We start from the raw sequence: 24,234 nt of genomic DNA, 5'->3' as shown, positions 1-24,234 counted from the left end.
CACACACCGATGAAAGCTGAAGGTGTGTGTGGTTACACTCAGGTGTGGTGGAGGGCGGGACCTCACAGCCCTGTCTCCGCCCCCTGTCGATGCCGCTCACACAGACCGCCGGTTTATTTCCACAGAAACACTTGGATGCAGTGAGTCAGCTTGTTGTGTGTGTGTGTGTGTGTGTGTGTGTGTGTGTGTGTGTGTGTGTGTCTGTGTGTGTGTGCTGAAGCATTAAATTGGCCACCTGTTGCCATCTCTCCTCATACACTCCCCTCATTCTTCTCTTTCTGGAGCAAACAGGCAGGATAAAGTGTGTGTGTGTGTGTGTGTGTGTGTGTGTGTGTGTGTGTGTGTGTGTGTGTGTGTGTGCGCGCGCTGTGGTATGCCAGACACACTGATCTGGCATGTCGGTTCCTGCCCGTGCGGAGGTTGAGCTCGTCGCTGTAATCTCAGGAAAAATGATCCGTGCTCTTTCCCGCCTGCGAGTCGAGCGCGTGGGCAGAGCGTCCTGAGGCGCCGTCACTACAGCAACAGGCCAGCTCAGAGCGAGCCACGAGCACCTGAAGGAGGACAAGGAGGGAGTCTAAAGCTTCGGCTAGTGATGTGCGGATCGATCCTGAAATATTGATTCCTCCGATACAAGTCATTTATGTTCTAGAATCGATTCTCACATTAAAATATCGATATTTTAGTAATTTAGGGTAAATTTGTAGTTTATCATTAACAGGAACACAGTGGAAAGAAACTATAACATTCGGATTGTCTACATTGGAAGGAACTAAACAAAAACACCCTGATAACGACTGTGTTTAGTCTGTTCTTCCTGTTCCATGCAAGGCCACCTGGGTTGGCTGGAAGACTGTTTACTTAGCCTAGCAGGGCGGAGGACACTGTGTCAGCTGAACTCTGGACACACACACACACACACACACACACACACACACACACACACACACACACACACACACACACACACACACACACACACACACACTGATATGCACACACTCATCCTCCCTCCCTTTCCAAACGCCTTCGACGCTTATTCCCTTCCGATGCTGACGGGGATCAAGGAGACCAGCGCACAGGCTGCAGGCCCGGATGTGCTGTCTAATTCGTCTGTCTCTCACCTTTACCCCCCCTGTTGCTTGTCATGTGTTTCTTTGGTGTATTAAGAGTTTTTTCATGTGCAGAGGTGTTTTTTCTGTTCTCAAACTGATCTCCCTGTTGGAGCTCAGTTTGGGGGGAGTTATTTTTTTCTCCTTATCTTTCCTCATATGGTGCATTTTCCATTGTTATACCTCTCTGACCTGTCTTCCCCATGTGATGTTTTGTGTAATGTATCTATGGTCGGAGGGTAAGATGGCGCTGCCATTGCGTGCAGTAGGTCGGCAGCCTTATGAAATTTCCCCTTGTGGGACTAATAAAGGTATATCAAATCAAATCAAACAGCAGGAAAGAGAAAGCCTCGTGATGTTTTGGAACCGCTGAACATTGCTCGAGTTCTCCATCAGCTGCTGTATCCCAAGGCAGCGCCGCACTGCCACACCTCCTCAGCAATAAGCTCCTCCCTCGTTTCTGACCGTCAGCTGACGACTTTCAGACTCAGCAGTGAGAGAACTTCCTGTGTAGATGCCATTACACCTGAAAACCTCCTGAGGAGAGAAGAGACAGTCACATCAAATGCTGCTTCACTTCCTGGAAACATCTCCTCTCCTGACCCAGGCTTAACAACAGAAATCACACAAACGCTCTGAGAGATCCCAGCAGGAATCCCGAGATGTGGAAGTACAGTGACATCACCTCAAACAGGAAGCATCACTCCACTTCCTGTCTGAGCTTCGCCGCCTCATCCCTGATGCTCTCCAACTTTTCCTTCACAGCTTCTCTCAGATGCGCCGTGGCATCATCACAGAGTGCTGTGTTTGATAAGCGGCGTCTCAGCTTCCCGCGCCGCAGATACGCTTTTGAAAAGCTCCCAGGAGTCAATGCGTGTTTGATCTGGGGTCAGCTTCCTCTCGCTGTGTGACTGCGGCGCTGGGCTCTGTGGCTCGTGTTCACCTTCCTCTTTGTGTTTTTTTGGTTCACACTTTTATTTTGTAGGATTGGAGATGGTGTGTCCGCTTTGGTGAGCTTCCAGTCGCTCTGTATCTGTAGCGTCCTGCTCCGTGGTTGTCCCTCTTGTCTCTGCCTCCCTGACCTCCTGACCTCACACAGTCAGTCGTACCCGTCGGTCTTCCGGCGTCTGTTGATGCTCTGTCCTTCCTTTGTGGATTTAAAAATAAAAGCCTTGTGTTTGGTTTGTGTCTGTTGTCATGTCTCGTGTGTCTGTGCTGTTACTGAGCGCGCTCACATTTACCTGCAGCTTGTCGAGTCCTTGCTGTGTGTACGACCCTGCAGGTCACGTGACCAGCTTTCCGTTTTCTGTTTCAGGCCGTCGTCTTCGCCCCAGTCGATATGTGGGTGCTCAGAGCTGCAGCCGCCACGCTGGCGCTGAGCTGTTGCGTCCTCCACGGTATCATCACTCCACCCTGCGCAGGTCAAGGTAGGTCACATAATCACACCTCCTCCTGCTGTGCACCAATCACTCTGTAGACTGCTGCTTCAAGGCTCAGCCATTGATCAGAGGCTACAAACGTGTGCATTCATTTGTCACGATGCACACGAGCAAAATCAAATATTGCAACCCCAACGCCGCGTGCTAGCTGTCGTCACGTGTTTCATGCTAACGTGGAAACACGGCGTGCTCCACACTCACAGTTTCTTCTCTCTGAGTTAAAATGATCTTCACACTTACAGACGTTGGCGTGAGATCGGAGGTATGGTATTCTAATTACATCAGTAGATACAGCAGTAATGAGATTACTTTACTCCGTGATAGCGGCACGGTGCGACAGCCGAGGGCAACACTCGAGCGCTCAAATTAAACTGGACACTCGGAGGAAACAGCGGGCTCCTAAAGGCAGCGTGACCTCATGACCTTTCGCACCGCCTCCACCACTACAGCCTCCATCAGGGACTCTGATTGGATGGCTAACGAGAGCCACAGGTGTGCCCCTGACCAATCAGACAGCAGCAGACCAGTGAGAAAGGAAGCTTCAATCAGCACACACACACAAACCTCTGTCACAGCTGGATCCTCACTGAGCACGCTCCGAAGCGCTCGGCGGCTCATTGTTCCTACTAATCCGGGCTCTCCCAGCTGTCAGCCGGAGCCCCCGCACTGCTGTCCGACCCGTCTCACATAACTCCCAGCTGCTGCTACAGTTATGAGAGGCGCGCTCAGTATTCCCGGCAGCTCCGTGGCTGCGTGGCAGTCCCAAAATGGCGTCTAGATAAAAAACACTTTGAGGGTAAAGATAATGAAGACGAAGAAGAAGATGATAACGGGATGAGGATGATGACGATGATGAGGGGGATGGGGGCACAGTCAGAGAAAAACAGAGAAATAATTAACAACAATGAACACTGACAAATTAAAGCAGAGGTCAGGGACTCCACCTGACTCTACCTGCCACACCTCAACACATGATTGCATCCCCTCAGTCTCTCTGCTGATTGGCTGTGTTTGGTCAGCCAATCAGGCCAGGTTTCTGGCTCTTTCAGCTGCTTTTATAGTTTTATAATTTTCTTTGTTTCAGGTAATGAACGTCAGTTTGCTGCTTCTGTCTGTTTGTATCTGATTAAAGGGGCACAGTGACATCATCATCACAAACGAAGAGCTCTGATGCTCTATGTTAAACGTCTGTGCAGGTGTGACTGATGTAACCTGTTTTTCACCTGCAGAAACTGACTGCAGCTGCAGCATCGCCAACAGCCATTGTGACGAGTTCAGAGTCTGCAGGTGACACTCCATCAATCAATTGATCGATCAATCAATCATCCATCACTGCCCGATCAATGTCCCGGCTGCCTGTCAGCTCGTGGCTTGTTCAGGAGGACTTTACACAGGTGTAACTCACCTGATCTGTGTTTCTGTCACAGATCTATTTTACTAACTTTCCACCTAATGTCTCCTTGCTTCCTTCCCATTTCCAGGTGTGACCCTGGCTGGGACGGCGAACTGTGCGACCGCTGCATGCCGATGCCCGGCTGCGTGCACGGTTCCTGCGAGCAGCCCTGGCAGTGCACCTGTGAGCCAGGCTGGGGAGGGCGCTTCTGCGACAAAGGTCAGAGGTCACCTGTGCATTAACGTCTGCCATCTTTCTTTTGCCATCTTTCCGTCAGTGCGTCTGAGCTCACCTGTCTCCTGCTGTCTGTCAGACCTGAACGTGTGCTCGCAGCAGCAGCCGTGTCAGAACGGAGCCACCTGTGTGATTCAGGACAGCGGCGACTTCACCTGTCTGTGCCCTCAAGGTTTCCACGGCAACAGCTGCCAGCAGAGGACCGGCCCGTGTCACCAGAGGAGGTGTGAGCTCCTCTTATGGTTCAGAGGACACACACTAACACACTCAGACGTTACCGATCAAACAACAAAGTGTTTCCTGTTTTTCCTGGAATGTTTTCAGCTGAATTTATTTTTAATAATTAGCAGAATAATTATGCTGATTAATGAGCTTAGTAATTGTCACATGACTTTTCAGCAGCAGTAAAAATAAACGACTTCAGTACATTTGACAGATTTTACTACAGTAAAGGAGAAGAGCACGTCTGTGAGGGAAGTAGCTTCAGGCGCACACACTGTTGTCGACCTGCAGACCGTAAACTGTAGAACAGATGGGCGTGGCCACTGTGACATCATTGATTTGAGCGTTTCAGTTAGCACTTTGGATGAGAGGGCGGAGCATCACATGGACACAGATTTCTGCTAATCAGTGCTCCATCCAAATAAAATCTTGAAATTGGAGCTCCGCCTTCTGGATGCTCTGTTAGTACACTAACCTCACAGCAGCCATATGATTGGCCTGATGATGTCATTAAAAGTGCTCCAACAGCACAAACACGTCATGAGGTCCAGTTTAGGGACAGCTGCCTGTGTCACCGTCCACCTGTCTATCAACTAGGCCACACCCCTAATGATCCAAACTTTAAGCCTCAAAACAATGTGGGTGTTACATTTGTCTCTGACCGCTGACATGAAATCCAGATAAACTGTCAGAGTCTTCTCCCGTATATAAAACTGTGTCATCTGCATATCCTGACACTCTTCTTCTGCTCTCATCTACTTCCTCCTCTCTTTATTCTGTAACAAAAGTTTAATACAGGTGTTATGGAGGGGATGTTATCTACAGAGCCCAGAACAGTTTGTGTATCAGGCTGTAAACACGTTAATTTCTGCTGTAAAGTTTTAACGTGGGAGTCTGACTCACTGCTGCCTCTGCTGGACGGTAGATGAACTGCAGGTTCTGGTACTTCCTGTTTATGAACCAGGCATTGATGTTTGCTGCAGTCTGCTGGTTTTCTTATCTTCCTCTTCTCTACCTGCAGGTCTCCGTGTAAAAATGGCGGTCTCTGTGAGGATGCTGACGGTTTCGCACCAGAGCTGACGTGTCGCTGCCTGGCCGGCTTCACGGGGCCACGCTGTGAGACTGACGTTGATGACTGTCTGATGAAGCCATGTGCCAATGGCGCCACCTGTGTTGATGGGTTCAACCGCTTCTTGTGCGTTTGCCCTGTGGGATTCAGCGGGCGCTTCTGCACCGTCAACCTGGACGACTGCGCCAGTCAGCCGTGCCTGAACGGGGGCCGCTGCCTCGACCGCGCTGGCGGCTTCCACTGCGTCTGCCAGCCTGGCTTCACTGGAGACATCTGTGAGACGCCAACTAGCAGCGACGCCGGCAAACCCGGCTGGACAACGGTTGGGTGGGAGGGAGGAGGACGTAGAGGGAGGAGCCAGAGAATCACAACTAGCAGCGGCGACGGTAGGAACAGCAGCCGTCACGGTGACAGACTGCTGAAAGTGACTGTGAGCGAGCGCAGTGGCGCCGGCCTGTCAGACGTGCAGCTCATCATCGTGCTGGTGCTGGCAGGGGTGACGCTCACCATGGTGGTGCTGACCACCGCCCTTGTTCTGCAGGGTCACTGCAGGAACTGTGGACACACCTCCTGCTGGTCCTCTGTGACATCATCGTCTTCACAGAGAGGACAGAAAAGCCACCAGCGAGCATGGCCGGATGAGGAGGAGGGACAAATCAGGTTTCTGAGCGCAGCAGAACCAGAAAAGAAGAAACTCAACACAGAAGTCATTTAGACTGACCGGAGGGGGCCGGGACACAGCTCCACCTGCCTCAGGTTCAGCTCCCAGCGAGCACCTGAACTATGACATCATCCATGTTGTCACAGGACGACTGAATGGACAGTTTAAACCCCACCTGCATTACCCAGGGTGCACCTCTGCAGTCAGCTCAGAGGGGCTTGTCCCAGGGGCATGTGGAGGCTTTTATTTTGAAAAGGTCAATTGAAACTAAAGCTTTATTTTATAAATCAATAATTTATCAACTCTTTTCTTATAATCACTTGGAAAATAAAATCGTGCTAACTGTGAGTAGATTGACCTTTAAAAGAATCCGACTGACATCATCAGCCCACACTCGGCCACGCCGAGCGACACAAGACAAAAGTCCAGAATTTAAATGTGGATGAAAATCAGATGGAGTTCTGACTGAGGCTTCCAGAAGTTTTCAGGTGGAGATCTGTGCTGCTTGGCTCCGCCTCTTTATTCTCAGACTGAGCAGCTTTGCATGATTCACAGTTCAGAATAATCCTCCTGTTTTAGCTTTCTTTGATTGGCCAGCTTTTAGAAAGCTGCAGCTTTCTGCCCAACATGAACTGCTAAATGAAAGTTTGGCGTCGTCGTGGGTTACTGAGTGAAGCCTGATGGGACGTGACCACAGTCTGATCTTTGAGATGAAATCTACTCACATCAAAGTGAAGTGTGAATATGTTACGACTGTATTTGTATATAACATGTTTATTTATTGTATGGTGTACATGCACGTGTGCTCCGCCCACACACACACAGCTGTCAGACCTCATCACGTTACAGGGACAAAAACGCAGACGGAAACTTCTGATGTCACTGAACAGATCCCCACACAGACATTAAAGCTGTTTCTGAACTTTACCGCTCGCCTCCTGGGTTCTTTCATGTCTGAACACTTGATGCAGCAGTCTGACTCTCCACCAGGAGGCGTCTGAGCCTGCAGGAGTCCTGATCCAAGATCCCCGAGTCAGTCTGGATCACGTGCCGGACTGAACCGTTGACCTGCAGGTAGGAGTCAGCGGCCTGGATCTGTAGCCACTGACGTGTCTTCAGGTTTAATGCTGTCTTTTCAGGCTTTTCTTAGGCAGTCATGTTGCCATGGTAACACAGGAAGGTCATTACAGTGAAGTAAAATGAAAAACCAGGGGTGGTAAAAACCATTACCATTAGAAAAAAGGAAAAACTCTTACATCCATCCATTACTTTCCACAGCCCTTCGCTACCTGCAATAGGCTCCACATGGGTGGAGCCTATTGCAGGTAGCGAAGGTATCGAAGGGCGGGAGGCGGGTACGGGTTAACACAGAGAGACAGACAACCATTCACAATTATGTCCAATTTAGAATCATGGTTAAAATAAGCCCACTGGCTGCATGTGTTTGGGAGGAGAAGCACCCACCTACTCCACACAGAAAACAGAGATGGTGGAGTCGAGGTCTTCTTGCTGTGAGGCAACAGTGCTAACCACCTCGCCACTGTGCGGCCCTAACCTCCGTAATGACAGTCGTCACGTCCTGTTGCTGCGTGCTGCTGCTGCTCTATGGTGTCTGCAGGTCTGAGCGAACCTTCACAAAGTGTTTGAGCATCTTTATCCTTCGACCGATAAAACTGAGACCAGCCAGGAAACTTACCAACACTCAGACAAAGATAAAGACTCATCAAGACCTCCTGCAGAACCACACCATACTCTCACACATTACAGTTGTTGTCACATTTATTAAATAATCATGTGACTGCATCTGATTAAAATATTTGAAACTAACTGCAAGGTTTCATCAGTTCGTGTCTATGACTTTTGAAAACGCTCTTCCTCCTTCCATCTTTCGTCACCTGTGAAACTGAATTCATCAAACAGTGAAGTTTTGCGCTTCCTGGCACAGATTCACTTTGTGTGTTTACTGATCTTTGGAAATTTTAATTTAAATGATCCAAAACTTTAAAGCAGTAGCTCTGTTTGTCAAGACTGGTAACGGGACTGTAGCTTTTTTGCCGTGTGCGATGAACTCCGGGGATGAGGCAAAGGGATGTGAAGAGCGTGGAGGCGGGACCACGAGGTTGATTTCAGTGCCGGATTTGTTCAGCGAGTTTCCTCACAGCATCAACAGGAAGCGTCACTGGGCTGACGAAAGACCGACTCACTTTCTGTTTTACGGATGAAACCGCTCGTCCCACTGGCCCGCTCGCTAAACGGAGATCGGTTTAAGGGCCACCTTTAAACGCCAAACATGGGAGCAAGTTTCAGACAAACTTGTTCAGTGTGTTTAAGTGTGTGCTGGCAGCAAACAACCAATCAGAGTCTTTGTTTTTAAGAAGCTGTAAACAGTTTTATTATTGTGACATCAGAACCAATCAACAGAGCCAAAGGTACATTCATTAGAAGCAGAACAAACACCTGTGTGGAGGTCACGTGACGTGTTTGAGTTCTCTGCTCGTCTGTGTTCAGGTGCTACATCGAACCATGCGGGGCATGTGATTGGGTGCAAGCCATCAGGTGATCTGACAACCACAGAAGTGCAGTGCAGAAGAAAAATAACCCATTCAAACCGAAAAAAGTGACGGCAGCATGACTGGAAATGGGTATGTTTGTGGGAGGGGTCACATCTCAGTCTCAGCCAATAAGCTCTCACCTAGACCTGACGTCAGCAAAACCGCCTGGGTGCTGGAGTCTGTGGGGTCAAAGAATAAGACATTGAGAACTTCACGCCATAGTTCAGCACGGTTTCTCTAACCAGGACCAGCAGCTCACACCACGGCCTCCATGCCCTTTCCAGATCACACGTTTAGATTGATTTACTTCCACTGGATCAATAAAAGTCAGTTCAAAGACTCCAGAAAAAGTCCAGGAATAAGCACAATTAGGTGGAAGTCCATTAATTCCTCTGTTTATACTGAACTGAGCTACAGGGCAACAATGAACTGTTCCTTTAAGAAAACCAACCTAAAATCTGATGTAGAAAAGGTTTAAATATGCATGATCAATCATTTGAAGCCTCGGTCACAGCGGCAGTAAGATCAATCAGTTTGTCTCAACATTTGAGAGAAAAAGACAAAAACACCTCGTTCATCTAATGACACAGTGTAGAGCGGGGGTGTCCAATTCCAGGCTTCGAGGGCCAGTGTCCTACAGGATTTAGACGTCACCCTGGGTCTGCACACCTGAAATGATGACTTCATTACCAGGCCTCTGGAGAACTACAAGACATGTTGAGGGGGTCATTTAGCCATTTAAATAGGCTGACACGTCTAAAACCTGCAGGACACTGACCCTCGAGGCCTGGAGTTGGACACCCCTGGTGTACAGAGGCTGTTAGATTAGGTTTGTGTGCAGATTTTCTCTCCGTTTGCCAAATTTGTGGCACATTCAAATAAAATGAAGCTGCTGAACTTGCTGAGAAGCTGAAATCACACTCAGTCTAAAATTCAACTTCATCGCTGGTATGCAGTGGTTTTCAAACTTAATGACACTGTATGAAATAAAAAGCAAAGAGTCTGCACCGTGTCTTTTTAAATTTGTTGCTCAGTAGTTACTGCAGCTTTTAAGAATAATTTATCTGGTCTTGACCTGACCTGAGATCAGGACAAGCTCACACTGCTGTTATGAATCACAGAGGAACCACAAAAGAACAGAAAATCTTAAAAGGGATATTAATTAATATTGATTAAATATCCATTATTGTAAAACCAAGTGGGACTAGATATGTAGCAGGTTACCCAGATTAACACTTTGTCCACAGTTATACAAAATACACACCTCCTACTGTCACCAAGGACACCTAAACACCACACAAGGGACGGCACCAGGTCTATACTCAGTATAGTGGGACAAAACCAGATCTATACCTGGCTAATTGGGACACTGGTTGATAGTGGGTAATGTTGGATAGAACCAAGTCTGTAGAAGGTATTGTGGGACACAACCAAATCTAAACTGGATAAAGTGGGCAAAACCAGGTCTATAGAGATGAATTTTCAACAGAATCAAGTCTATACTCAATGGGACAGAATCAGGTTTATATTTTTTAAAAAACACACAAACAGTGTAAAGTGACACAAAACTAGTTCTATATTGGGTCATGTAGGAAGAAAATGGTCTTGGTAAAGTAAATTATTGAGTAAAGTACAAAAGAGCCAAGTCTACACTGAATGAACTAGAACCAGGTCCATACAAGGTAAAGTGGGACAAAACAGATCTACAAAGTGGAAAAAACAGGTTCAAATTGAGTAAAGTGGGACAGAACCAGGTTTGTTTTTGGTAAATAATGAAAGAACCAGGTCTATAGTGTGTTGAGTAGCACATAGTCATGTCTATATAAGCTAAAGTGGGAGAATTGGCTCTGTACTGAGTAAAGTAAACCTTTGACTATAGTGGATAAACTGCGACAGAACCAGATTTACATTTCGTAAAGTAGGAAAGAACCGTGTTTATAGAGATTAAAGTTTCGAAGAACTGGTTCTGTACAGATTACAGTAACAGAGAATCAGGTGTTTTTTGGGGAAAGTGGAACAGAACTGGGTTTCTAGTGGGTAAAGTGGGACAGAATCAGATCTATACAAGGCAAAGTGGGATAGAAAAGGATATATAATAGATTAAAGTGGAAAAGAGAAGTCTATAGTAGGGGAAGGGGGCAATATTGCTCTTGCCAGTAAAATAACCTGGCAAACAATCCCAGTTTGCTGGGTCTGTATTGGTTTTGTGCAGTTTGAGGGAGAGACAGTCTGAGCAGGGACACTCTGTAACTGAGGACAAGGTGAATAGTCAGCCCTTACTGCTGTGGGGTAGCCAGGCGGGAAGCTGGTACTTGTCTCTGATTGGGTGATACTTGTCTCTGATTTGCTGGAAAGCAGTGATGGAGGCAGGATCTGGCACCAGAGGCAAGGCCTCTCTGTCATCGTCATCCTCCCCTTCAGACAGCAGGTCACCGATCTGCTGCTGGAGCTCCGGACTAATGTCGTTCTCAGCCAGAACCAGGACCCGCAGGCTGGTCGGGTAGTTCTCCACCATGTCCAGGAATACCTGCACACAGGTGAGACCACCACATTATAAATCTCTTAGGAAGTGCAGCATGGCTTCAAAATAAAACTGTACAAAATGTTTAACGTGACAGGGAGGACAGTGAACCTGACCCCACTCGGTCGTGACTGCAAACCATCTTTACAGTCAGGTGTGCTCCTTTGTGTTTACAGTACTGGGACGCACCAATCGCATGTGCATGCCTCTTATCCACATGTGTGGCTGAGTTGTTGTTGGACCACACAGCCAGTTTACATACATCAGTGAGAAATGCAGTTTAGCGAGGACTGAGTATTAATTACATTCTCCTGGATTTTACTCCCTGACCTTGACAAAAACAAACAACAAACAAAAACATTCAGAGCATTTTGAAGCTCAAGAAAGAACAGGTGATCTACCTCCACCTCCAACCACTTCAGAGCTTCTAGATATTCACTGTGTTTTTATTTATGTTATTGTCTCTGTTTATCCAGCAGTTTCGCAGGCCACACACTCAGGCATTTATTGTGAAAGTAGTTGAAACAGGAAACACAGCCCTAACAAGGCCACAATGCTGCCATATCACTTCCCCCTGGTGGACAAACAAGTGAACTGAAAACTGAGTCCAAACTCAGGGTCTGGGAACAGTTTTTTGCAGGGACACAGCGCCACCACCAGGTCAGACTAAACATCACTGCAGGATGGTGGCTTTGTTCTCAGAGCGGAGGAGAAACCCTGACGGTGTGAATAAAACCAGACTAAATGATTTCCAACAGACGCTCATCTCTTCTCTTACAACTGCATTCTAGTTGTATTTAAAGAGCTGCTCTCTGCTGATGAGAACTGGAGAAAAAGAAGAGAATGGAGCACTGTGATTGGTCGACCTGTGCTGACTGGTTGGTCAGTCCGGTTCCCTCCAGGTCCAGAACCTCCAGAGTCCTGCTGGATGCCACGGCAACTGCCAGCATCCCTGCAATCTGATCACCTGGAAACAGAGCGAGAGCGTCAAACAATAATGACATCACGCTGTTATGACATCATGTTATCATGACACATGTGTTACCGAGTGGGTTGTAGTCCAGGTTGAGCACGCGGAGCTGCGAGCTGTGCGCCACAGCAATGGAGAGTCGAGCCCAGCCTTTGGAGCTGATTCCTGGGTTAGCACTGAGAGTGAGCTCCCTGAGCCCTACCACACACACACAGTGAAGAGTTAAAACTCCCAGAATGCTTTGCTGCGTGGTGGTCTGAGCAGAGCCATTCAGGTCACCCATCCATCTATTTGCTTCTGCTTGTCCTTTTCAGGGTCGCGGGGGATGCTGGAGCCTATCCCAGCTGTCATAGGGTGAGAGGCAGGGTACACCCTGGACAGGTCGCCAGTCTGTTGCAGGGCTAACACACAGAGACAGACAACCATTCACACTCACATTCACTCGCACATTCACACCTACGGGCAATTCAGTGTTTCCAGTTAACCTAACCCCACTAACTGCATGACTTTGGACTGTGGGAGGAAGCCAGAGTACCGGGAGAGAACATGCAAACTCCACACAGAAAGGTGGAATGAACTCAGGACCTTCTTGCTGTGAGGCAACAGTGCTAACCACCGTGCCACCGCGCCGCCCGCAAATTCAGGTCATGTGAGCCTGAAATAGCAAGGGTGCCTGAGGGGGATAACCCTCAGGCACCCTTGCTATTTCAGGCTTCCTCAAATCGGGAGTTTTTTTAATGAGCTTCTGTCTGTGAGAGTCGGACCAGGTTCAGGGTCACACTTGAGAGACCTGGCTCACCTGTGGTGGGAGGGCAGAAGGTGTTACCTGACTTTGCGCCGTCTGGCGGCAGCATCCCGCAGATCAGACCCAGTGCCTCGTCTCCCAGCATGCAGTCACCAAGATCCAGGCACACCAGTGAAGGGTGGGTGGACAGGGCGGGGTTCAGGGTCACTAAGCCGGCGTCCAACAGTGGGCTGCCATGAAGGCTGGAGGGGTGGAGTTAGAGACTTACAAACCATTCACAGTTAGATTAGTGGCCAATCAGCTTTAAGTTCTACTCACAACAGGGTCTGCAGGGAGCGGTTAGTCTTCAGGGCGTCAGCCAGGTGCCGCGTCCGGCCAATACTGGAGACAACGCCCAGGTTAAGGTTCAGCTGAGCAAGCGAGCGCGACTCAGCAACGCTGCGGCAGACACGCCCAAAGTCGCGATCTGAGAGCTGGCAGCCACGCACAGACAGCAGGCGCACGCCATCCTCCTTCAGACTCTCGCAGATGTCTTGAACTTCAGCCGCCGACAGCATCTCGCCTGTGATCTGGATAGAGGCAGGCAGCATTGCGGACGCCACTGGGAGCACTGGGACACCTAAACAGGAAAACGAACACTGAAACAAAAGTGTTTTCTCACCTGGTGAAACATGGGTACTGCACCAAAGTCTGCTATTGGCTAGTTTTTGGATCAGAGTTAACCCAAGTTTTCTGAACGGGACTGGGAGCCACCATTACACCTGATCAGGTGACAAAGAAACACAGATCTGACTTGAATTATTTGACTACAACTAGTTTTTCAGGATATTTCTAACTTTAGAGATGTTGCACAAATGGAAGAAAGCAGTCTTACATATTTGTTTAATATGTGCGTTGAAGGACATGTCCTGGTCAAACATGACTCCAAGGTTCCTCACAGTGTTACTGGAGGCCAAGGTAATGCCATCCAGAGTAAGAATCTGCTTAGATACCATATTTCTAAGCTTTTCAGGGCCGAGTACAATAACCTCAGTTTGATCTGAATTAAGAAGCAGAAAGTTAGCGGCCATCCAGGTCTTTATGTCTTTAAGACATTCCTGCAGTTTAACTCATTGGTGTGTGTTATCTGGCTTCATGGACAGATAGAGCTGGGTGTCATCTGCATAGCAGTGTAAATGTATGCTATGTCTTCTAATGATGCTGCCTAAGGGAAGCATGTATAATGTAAACAGAATTGGTCCTAGCACTGAACCCTGTGGAACTCCATAATTAACCTCAGTGTGTGAAGAGGACTCTCCATTTACATGCACAAACTGGAGTCTATTAGATAGATATGATACAAACCACTGCAGTGCAGTACCTGTAATACCTACAGCATGTTCTAATCGCTCTAATAGGATATTATGGTCGACAGTAGTGGTGTGCAGATTGACACTGATGTACTGATTCTTCTGATGACAGACATTTATGCTCTAGAATCGATTCTCCTATTAAAATATTGATATTTTAGTCAGGCTGCCCCAGGGCAGCTGTGGCTACAACTGTAGCCTCCACCAGTGTGTGAATGTGAGAGTGAATGAATAGTGGAATTGTAAAGCGCTTTGAGGGCCCTGAAAAGCGCTGTATAAATGCAATCCATTATTATTATTATTATTTAGTAATTTTGAAAAAGAATTAGAGTTTATCATTAACAGGAACACAGTAAAAAGCAACAACATTATTGGGATCGTCTAAATGATTGGTAAGAACTACTTCCTCTTCTGCCTTTCATAGCGTTATGTGAACTGCGTCACGGCTCACGTGTGCTCGCTCAGTTGATGATCGTAAGCAGAGTCACTTTTGTGGAGCTACAAACAAGCAAGATGAGGTTTGTGACACACGTGGCAGGATCACAAACCTTGTCAGACACAAAGAAAAGTAAATTATAACACAGAATGATGATGAGTTTATGATGCGGGAACTGAAAAGGAGGAGAGAGACAGGTGCTGCTAGGTTGGAGTTATCCAGGTACAGAGGGAGAAACTCTGGAGCTGACGTACGCCTGGGTTTGGGGTTTTCTGTCTGCGCTTCATCTGAAAACTATTTGTAGAGCACTGAAAGTGGATTATACAGGCTAATCGTTAAAACGCAAAATATTTCATTCATGAGACAGATATTAACTCTAAACTGTTTCTCAGCTGTATTTTCAGTCACTTTTGTTTTTCATTGTTAGATGAGTATTTTATAATGTCATATCGACTTTTCAGGGTTTTTAACTTCTTATCATTCTTCATAATTAAACGATAAGAGCAGGAAGTCTGGTTCTTGTATTTATTTTGAATGTAAAATTGGAAACTTTTTATGTCCCAAACGTGTCGGGATCTGCTCGGTAACTTGGTGGTATCGCTCATCATGGAGCGCTGCGCTGAGGCCGAGCAGGACCAGCTCAGGTGAGTCCACCTGACTGGCACTCACGAATCTTTGAGCTCAAAGAGGAGACCGGACAGGTGTCAGGTGACAGCTTAGATCACGTGACTCCTCGATGACTCCCTGATAAAGCTCCTAAACGAGAGCTGAAAATAACTGAGTACTTTTACTCGACTAAAGCAGGATTCTGAAGTTAAATTTCCACACGAGGCAGTGACCGATCAGCTGATCGGTATCGATGAGGTAACCAATTAACCTGATAGATGATCGATCAGCTCACGCGGGGAGGTTCGGGGCTGTCACGCGCTGATGTCATTATTTGCCGATCTCGCCGCAGGCCACGCGCGGGTTCCGATCCAGAGCGGCGGACATCAGAGCCGATCGATCCGGCATCGATGGATTAGATCAGCTGGAGCGCGTGTGGCAGCGGGTCTGTCCGTCGGTCCGCGAGCTCCGGCAGTCCCGGTGTGCTTCTGCAGGTGACCGTTACTATGACACCCAGAGAGCTCGCAGAGGACAGAGGACTCACTCCGAGCGCGTCACCGGGACCGGAAGCAGCTGTCACCATGGCAACAAGGCTAATGACAAAACAACAGCCTTTGACAGGAAACGTTCATGAGCTCAGCGTGAATTTCTACTGAAGCAGTAAACACAGTAATACACAGACTCTATTCAAACTAAAGGCTGGGGTTCTCTGTGACGTCAAAGAGAGACTTCGAATCCTGCTTGGAGCGAATCCTCACCCAAAATACACGAGCTTCACGACTGTGACGTCACTTCTCGCCAAGCCTCGTTTTAACCTTCTGTGATTGGCGTCGTCATGGAAACGGACACTCCTCTGATCATTGATTCTACTTACTGATTAATTATCAATGATCGATCGGCAGATTTTCACGATACAAACGAAGCCAATAAAATTGAGCCGATCACCTATTACAGCTTCCGGTGCTGACTTTCACAATAAAAGCGGAAAACTTCATGCTCTGGCGTCTTTCACCTGCACGAGCAAGGAGATATTTATAGCGTGACGTCAGCTGCCTTACTGCTTCCTGTTTATTGATGGAGTTGAATCTGTCACAGCTTCACCTTCAGTTTTATTGTGAATAAACAACAAGCCCAAGGTAGAGGGGTGATGATGTCATCGCTCGACAAGGTGAGAGCTGCCGCCACAGCTGGGCCGTCTCCAATCACAGAGCCCAACCTCCGGTCTGCTGGTGTCTGCAGCTCCGGGTGATGACGTCACTCACCTGCTCCGATACCCTGTGTACCATACCCGTGTCAAAAACACGGAAATCCTGTGCGTGGAAGTTAGATAACTGAATGGGAATTCTGTTGACATCCGAGTCACATAGAAGGAGGAATTCCGTCCTCCAGTCCGTTTGAGATCAGCATGAGTATTCGGCACAGTTACACCCGTGATTATAAGGATGATTATTTACGACAGGTCTGTTTACATAATGAGATTTATTTTCCACACAGAGTTATGCAGTACTCCCCCCCCCCCAACCTTTATTTAAAGATTAGTACAATACAAAGTAGAATTAAACAGTATTACATTAAAGGTGTTGTACTTACAGAAATTGTAAACTACAAGCAAACAACATTATTTGGAACCTACACTTACACTTGAGGGAGAAGTTTTAACTGATTAAGCCAAGAAGTGAAGCGATCGAAGGATCTTGATTTTTTCGCATACAACCACAGCAATACTACTGCACGCAAATTTAGCTTTTGTTCACTTCTAGTCAAAGTGGCTTTGTGTAAAGCCTATGGCACACCGCTATATACTGCCCCCTTGTGGTCATCCTGCACACAATGTGGCATTTAGAAGCTACGTGTTGCTTCTGCATGCCAGAGAGAGAGAGGAATTTCCCCTCTCTCCGTGTAATATATATATAATACCCATTCACTGTGTGAAGCAGTGAGTAGGGATGGTACCCTGCTCAGGGGTACCTCAGTGGATTTGAACCCCCAACCTTCCGATCATGGGGCCAACATTCTACCTACTGAGCTAACCCAATGCATAACGTTGCAACGAGAATCCGTTGTAGGATAGAGGGGGTAGTGCCAGTCAGATGTTTGCAGCTGTGGGTTGTTTGGACTTTTAAAGGACTTTTAAGAAAGTTAATATTCAATTTTAGAGAACGACTGGATGGCTGTACATCATTTGGGCACTCACAGATCCGACAGCCTCTCTGAGAGGAACTTGACCAGTGGCGGAGCGGGGGGTGGCTTACTGCGCTTAAGCCCAGGTTGTTTTTTCAGAAGCCCGGGGTCTTTTGGAGTGTATTTTTTTCATAGTTAGATGCCTGGCTGACAACTGTATAAAACAAAAACTACACACAATATTCGAAGCACTGCGAGTGTGCTGGTGGAGAAGCGCAGCCAGGCAGACAAAGGAGAACTGAAGTTTGAGCAGGTACCAAAGCAAATCATTCGTACTGTACAAATAATGTAAATATGACGGTGCATCACGAAAGATTGATGTCAAACTGATCACTTGACCAATATTACGTTACTCGCTCTTCGAGTGAATCAACAAAAGGCGAAATGAAAAGCCGAACAACAACACTGCTGTTTCTTTAGAGAGTCTTAGCATCCATCCATCCATCCATTCACTTCCGCTTATCCTTTTCAGGGTTGCGGGGGGCGCTGGAGCCTATCCCAGCTGTCATAGGGCGAAAGGCGGGGTACACCCTGGACAGGTCGCCAGTCTGTCACAGGGCCAACACACAGGGACAGACAACCATTCACACTCACATTCATTCGCACATTCACACCTAGTGGCAATTTGGATTATCCAATCAACCTATCCCCACAAGTCTTAGCTTACATGTGTTTATTTCATATTTTCAGTTGTTTCCCTCCACGGCTAAATAAATCGGTTTCAGTAATGCACTGATGTACAAGAATGGACATAAGGAGCTTCTTTCAAAGAAAAACCTCTGGTAGATGTTATTTTATATATTATGCTTTGTATGTTGTTCAGTATATTTCTATGCAAAACAAGAGGAACATCAATACACAGCAGTATATTCACAGTTTAAACCAGATGTTTACACTTTATGGAAAACACAAGAACATTTTTTTACTGTACAACATCAATTTAGAGTAAACTTTTGTTTTAGATAAATATTGAAATATATTTTGAATGAGTTAAATGTCAGAATAAAGAGAGACAGAGCTTCTATTTATTATCACTTTGATCAAATGTAGGAGTACATATACACTAAGTTTATTGTTAATTAATAAGAAATACAGATAGTTTCTCTCTTTACTCTTAAAGTTAACAAATATGTTTTTTATATTCATCAATCTAAAAAAATAAACATTTAGTCTGATTTGATGTTACAATTAAAAAAGTGTTTTTATCTGAAGAGTTTGTAAATATCTGGTTTTAACTGTATATTTGATTATGTTGGTGTTTGGTTTGATTGTCAGCACAAAGAGGGAGAGAGAGGAGAATGATTCTCCAAAAGTTGATTCTGTTCATCTGGACGCAGCGTTTTGTGGGAGAAACGTTTCGTCACTCATCCAAGTGACTTCTTCAGTCTCAGCTGACTGCAGGTTTTCCCAAATCTTATAAACAGTACATTTGCATAATGACTCAGCCCACTGAGGGAACAATGGGCTGGGAGGTCAGTTCTTTAATCATAATTATACAAAAGATGAGAATTTGCATAATTATGATTAAGGAATCTAGTTCTGATTCTGGTTCTGTCTTGGTTAAGTCCTCAGTAGTCCTGATTGTGAACTGTTGTAGTCCTGTTTTAATTCCGGATCAGTTCTGGGTCTGGTTGAATTGGGGTTTAGTCAGGCCCGGCCCTAACCAATCTGGCGCCCTAGGCAAGATTTTAGGTGGCGCTCCCCCTACATCGGCAGTGTAGTGTATGTACTCACAAGAAACCGAATAGCTTTGTCTTTGACCTTTTTTTTTTTACTTAAAGAAAGCAAATTCACAATCAGAATAATTAACAAGATAAAAAAAAGATATGAATAAATAAATGAATACAAAAAATAAAAAATGAATATATGAAATACAATAAATTTTATATACATAAACACAATAAAACGTGTCAACAAGTTGGATAAAATAAATTAAAAATACAATGTAAATAAGGCACTGCACAAAACAAGATATTAAATAAACCAGTATGACTTTAACAACTATATTACAAAAAAGGGGATCCTACAGAGTTCTCTAGTTGTGCTTTTTAATACTGCATTAACTAGAATGACTTACAAATTACTGTACACCACCCCCTCATCAACCTCGCATCACCTGCTACAGCCTTACTCTCCTAGTCTTTCTTGCAGCAAAGTCATCTACAACATCATCATATGACAACTGATTTGAGACCACATGATTTATGCTTATGATGGAAAGTCCACTGAGACGTTCTTGCATCATAGTAGATCTCAGGTAGGTTTTAATGAGTTTGAGCTTAGAGAAGCTTCTTTCAGCAGCAGGTACTGTAACAGGAAGAGTGGCAAAGATTCTCAGAGCAACCCACATGTTGGGGTAAATTTCTGCCAGCTTCTTCTCATGCAGGAAGGTCAAGAGTTCCATGTTTGTCATGTTCTTTGATGGCAATGGTGGGAAATTCTGCATTTCCATTGCAAGTTCTGTGCCATTAATGTCCGGCTGGCTGTCATGGGTCAGAGTAGTACTCAGTGTTTGGCACTGCTGTAGCAGCTCTTCTTTTTGTAAGTTGTGGAAATCGAGGAGTACTCCAAACTTGTCATTCACCTCTCCAAGGTTCTGAAATCTCTCATCAAGTGAAGAGATGGCTGTATCCACTACCACATTAAAAAATGTGGTTTCCATTTTTTTAAGTGCATCTTGTATGGGCTCATCTGGAGACTCATAACCGAAGTGCCTTTTGGTGGTTCTCAATCGCTTTTGTTTGAGTTCAGCCTCCACATTCATTTCTTCACACATCTCCTTTGCCGTTGTCTGTGCATCAGAAAATCCAGTGTTTCTGTAGCTGGTGAGGGAATCTTTGGTTTTCTTTAGCAAGTCGACAGCCACATCTAGCTGCATGGAGGGCGACTGCATGAGTTTACTCACATACTGGATCTTGCTGAGAATGTCATACCAGATGGCTGTACAAATGCAAAAACGATAGGATCCAATCTCCTCAGCCAAAGACTGGGCTTCAACTCTGACCACAGGGTCTGTAGCTGTTTCCCTCACCTCCAGAAGAGCCTCTCTGACTTGCCGAGCCTGATATCTGACTGCCTCAATGCTTTTTATCCTGCTTTCCCATCTGGTCTCAGCCCATGATTTCAAGGTGGTTTTCACATGTTTCAGGAGAACACCCCACCTATGGGTGGAGGCTGAGAGGAGCTTGAATAATTTTGCTAAATGCCCAAAGTAGCCAAGGGCATCTGGTGAGCTTTTTGCAGCATCAGCTACTACCAGATTTAAAGTGTGGGCACCACATGGGACCAAAAAAGCTCTTGAGTTTAGCTGAAGCAACCTTGCCTGAACACCTTTATTTTTTCCCTTCATGTTGGCCCCATTGTCATAGGACTGTCCTCTGCAGTCTTCAAAAGGAATGTTAAGCTCCTCTATCCGTTTTAGGATGAGAGTTGACAAATGATCTCCTGTTGATTCCTCTGCAACAAGAAAGCCCAGGAAATGCTCTTTAACTTGTGGTATGTCTTCTCCTGACACTATCCATGTGGTAGATGGCCCAGGGGTGGGATTTAGAAACTTCAACAGTGCATCTGAAGAGAGGAGTATGTGACACCACTGAGTATTAAAGTCTAATAATAAAAACATATGATTCCAGGAATAAAATGAAATGATATAATATAAATGAAAAACCAAAGAGATATATGTATGATGTTAACTGATATGCAAATTAGATTAGATTCAATTTATTGTCATCATTACAGTGAAATGCTGAATAGCAGAATGCAAAGTAACAGTATAATATCATATGAGAATGTTATGTTATGATTATCTTTGACCGAATCACAGCAGTGCTCATATTAAAAAACAGCATTCCCTCTCATGTGATATTGCTTAATTAACATTAATGATGTGCACTTTAACAACTAGGCTTACAACTATAATATATACAGGGGTGGAAAAGTGACTATTACCTGCAGGGTAAACGTTAGCTAACCAGAAGGCAATAACAATGTAAACAAAAAACACCTGCTTAAAAGATGAATACAAATGAGGAATGGTGGGAAAGGTGGGAGTACTGTAATTACCTAACGTTACATTATTATTTTCCATAACAATTTAGCCCCCTCCACAATATTAACTGACGTTAAAACAGTTAACTAGCTATTTATTGATTAGCAATTAGCAAATCATGTAACATTAGCTTAATGCTAAAAATTTAGGTTACTATCACATTCAGACAAATAATTTCATGTAGGCTAACGTTACCTACCTCTGTCTTTTTCTCGTTTCTCCTCCTCTTCTTTTCTCTTTTTTCTTCCCTGGGCACCTGACAGTTTTGGCCGTTTTGACATCTTGTGTTGACTTTTTGATGTGGTGACGTCCAAAAGGAACCATGATACGGGAAGGGAGGGGGCGCACCGTGCGGGGAGGGGGGGCGTAATGTTGTAACAAATAATATTTCTATTAAATAAGCTTTACTTTGCATTTTAATTAACGTGGGATTATTTTTTGTATTTAGAAATAATAGTACCAACTTTTTTTTTTTTTTCAACATTTGTGGCACTGCCCCCTGATGGACGGCGCCCTTAGCATTTGCCTATACGGCCTATGCCACGGGCCGGCCCTGGGTTTAGTCCTCGTGTCTTGATACAGCCCCGACGTTGTTCTGCCTCGCTGCTTAATTAAAAAACTAGTTTAAGGTGACCTGCACATGTGATATATATTTTTCCCTATATGAAGTCATTCTTTTTTGAACAAAACTCAAAACACAGCCTATTAATCTTTCAGTCATTTCTAACCCCCCCTTCCCAAATCCCACATGCATACTACCCTTTAGGGCTAAGACCCGGGTGTATCAAATGTCTGCCTCCGCCTCTGAACTTGACCCCCCCAATGTTCAGCACAAAGTTACGCCGATGATTACGATGGATGACCGTATCCATAATAAGGCTGGTAAATAAGATAAGATAAGATAAGATAAGATAAGATAAGATAAGATAAGATAAGATAAGATAAGATAAGATAAGATAAGATAAGATAAGATAACCTTTATTAGTCCCACACGTGGGAAATTTGTTTTGTCACAGCAGGAAGTGGACAGTGCAAAAGTTATGAGGCAAAAATTAGAATACAATAAGAATAAATACAGTACACAACTGTACAGAATAGAATAAAATAAAATACTATATACAGTAGAATAAAATAAAATAAATATACAATAAGATAAAAATAGAATACAAATACAAATGCTATATACAACTGAGTAAAAATACAACGATGACAGAAAGGATTATTGCACTTAGTATTATTGCATATGTATGGTGTTAGATTATTCTGTTATTATATGTTACCTTGTATATGTAATCAAAATAGTTGAATTATGTTAACTGCTGTAGATCATATTATACCCTTTAACATAGAGTGTGTGATCAGTATGTAGTTTTAGTTTGCATTATACTTCTGACTTAAAAGAGTGTGAAAATCATTCGATCTATTGGTTTGATATGTATTACTCAACACTGTTGAATGTATTACACTGTTTCTTGACATTTCATACTGCTGAATCATGAAGAGAATGTTGTGTGCAGAGGACCTTGTCCAGATAATAGAAGAAACAGACCACATTCCTTTGGTGAAGAGCAGAGAGACAGGGAGCCGAGGTCATAACTTAGGCGCTGTAACAGAGAAAGAATGTGATGTTTTGGCTTTTACGACTAGCTGGGGGCCACTAGAGACTATAAAAAGCTGAGCAACCCGTCACCATTTTGAGACATGTGCCTGACCCTCTGGTAGCATCTCTCCCGTCCGGACGTTGTAATGCTCTGACTGTTGAATTGTATGGAAATAAATGATTGTTGATTGAGCATTTATACACCGAGTATTGTCCTTCCTTCAGCCCAAAGATTCAAAGAATTGGGTGATTTCATGTGTGTGCTTGATCAGTTAAAGTCTTTGTTGTGGAGTCTGACAGCAGTGGGGAGGAAAGACCTGCGAAATCTCTCCGTCCCACACCGTGGGTGCCGCAGTCTCCCACTGAAGGAGCTGCTCAGTGCTGTCACAGTCTGCTGCATGGGGTGGGAGACGTTGTCCATCAGGGATGACAGCTTAGCCGCCGTTCTCCTGTCACTCACCACCTCCACTGGGTCCAGAGGGCATCCTAGAACAGAGCTGGCCCTTCGGATCACCCTGTTCAGTCTCTTCCTGTCCCCAGCAGAGATGCTGCCGCCCCAGCAGACCACGCTGTGTGAATGTGAAATGGGGCAAGGATGGCCTACTGAATATGTTTTTGAATACAAATCAGAATCAGAATCGTGTTTATTGGCCAAGTATATGTGTAGACACATACAAGGAATTTGGTTCCGGTAGATGGAGGCTCTCAAGCACGGCAATGTAAATCACACACACACACACACACACACACACACACACACACACACACACACACACACACACACACACACACACACACACACACACACACACACACACGTGTCTATATATACATTACACATGCATACACAAAGCTGTGTAAACCAACTATAAATAACTCATCTAAACTTATATACATAAAATACAGAAATGAATGAGGTGGAATGAATACTACAGAATGTACATAAGGTGCAGCTGCAGTCTGGCAGTGGGAGCAGTGTGACAGGTCAACTGTTTAGAAGGTAGATGGCGAGGGGAAAGAACCTGAATAAAAAGTGTAAAAACCCAAACGTAATAAGAAGTCAGTGATGTGTCCGTCATTCCCTGGGATTTTGCAGATA

At 45.3% G+C, this 24,234-nt stretch overlaps 3 protein-coding genes across 3 annotated transcripts in view; 1 reads left to right on the top strand and 2 right to left on the bottom strand.

The window, feature by feature from the left end:
• The window catches only part of dlk2 (delta-like 2 homolog), a 14,113-nt gene extending 7,070 nt beyond the window's left edge, over positions 1–7,043 (top strand). The window contains exons 2-6 of the mRNA XM_080868365.1: positions 2,425–2,536; positions 3,778–3,835; positions 4,030–4,160; positions 4,255–4,399; positions 5,419–7,043. Of these exons, the coding sequence (XP_080724491.1) occupies positions 2,449–2,536; positions 3,778–3,835; positions 4,030–4,160; positions 4,255–4,399; positions 5,419–6,181 (1,185 nt within the window). The 5' untranslated portion in view covers positions 2,425–2,448 and the 3' untranslated portion in view covers positions 6,182–7,043. The remainder of the gene's footprint in view (positions 1–2,424; positions 2,537–3,777; positions 3,836–4,029; positions 4,161–4,254; positions 4,400–5,418) is intronic.
• A 1,467-nt stretch (positions 7,044–8,510) lies between these two features.
• lrrc73 (leucine rich repeat containing 73) lies at positions 8,511–15,855 on the bottom strand. Its single transcript, XM_080868369.1, has 7 exons — positions 15,578–15,855; positions 13,234–13,534; positions 12,997–13,157; positions 12,246–12,368; positions 12,067–12,167; positions 10,960–11,206; positions 8,511–8,858 (listed from the first exon to the last, which is right to left on the bottom strand). The coding sequence occupies exons 2-7, from the start codon at positions 13,503–13,505 to the stop codon at positions 8,788–8,790; spliced, it is 975 nt and encodes a 324-aa protein (XP_080724495.1). The 5' UTR covers positions 13,506–13,534; positions 15,578–15,855; the 3' UTR covers positions 8,511–8,787.
• A 3,751-nt stretch (positions 15,856–19,606) lies between these two features.
• Positions 19,607–21,886, bottom strand: LOC308388216 (zinc finger MYM-type protein 1-like; the record flags this gene model as incomplete). Its single annotated transcript, XM_080868795.1, has 2 exons — positions 21,735–21,886; positions 19,607–21,054 (listed from the first exon to the last, which is right to left on the bottom strand). The coding sequence occupies exons 1-2, from the start codon at positions 21,814–21,816 to the stop codon at positions 19,607–19,609; spliced, it is 1,530 nt and encodes a 509-aa protein (XP_080724921.1). The 5' UTR covers positions 21,817–21,886.
• Between the last annotated feature and the right edge of the window lie 2,348 nt (positions 21,887–24,234).

The sequence above is a fragment of the Rhamphochromis sp. 'chilingali' genome (genome assembly GCF_963969265.1).
Source record: "Rhamphochromis sp. 'chilingali' genome assembly, chromosome: 20".
In the NCBI taxonomy this organism is placed as follows: Eukaryota; Metazoa; Chordata; class Actinopteri; order Cichliformes; family Cichlidae; genus Rhamphochromis; species Rhamphochromis sp. 'chilingali'.
This window is presented reverse-complemented; position numbering and strand designations above follow the sequence as displayed.

What these genes read in the sequence shown, in the direction of transcription:
- lrrc73 (XM_080868369.1), bottom strand. Translation starts at nt 13,505, where the DNA reads ATGCTGCCTGCCTCTATCCAGATCACAGGCGAGATGCTGTCGGCGGCT. An exon ending in TGACCAACCAGTCAGCACAG is followed by an intron (nt 11,207 to 12,066) that starts GTCGACCAATCA and finishes ACCTGTGTGCAG; the next exon opens with GTATTCCTGGACATGGTGGA. An exon ending in CGCCTGGCTACCCCACAGCA is followed by an intron (nt 8,859 to 10,959) that starts GTAAGGGCTGAC and finishes TTGACCCCACAG; the next exon opens with ACTCCAGCACCCAGGCGGTT.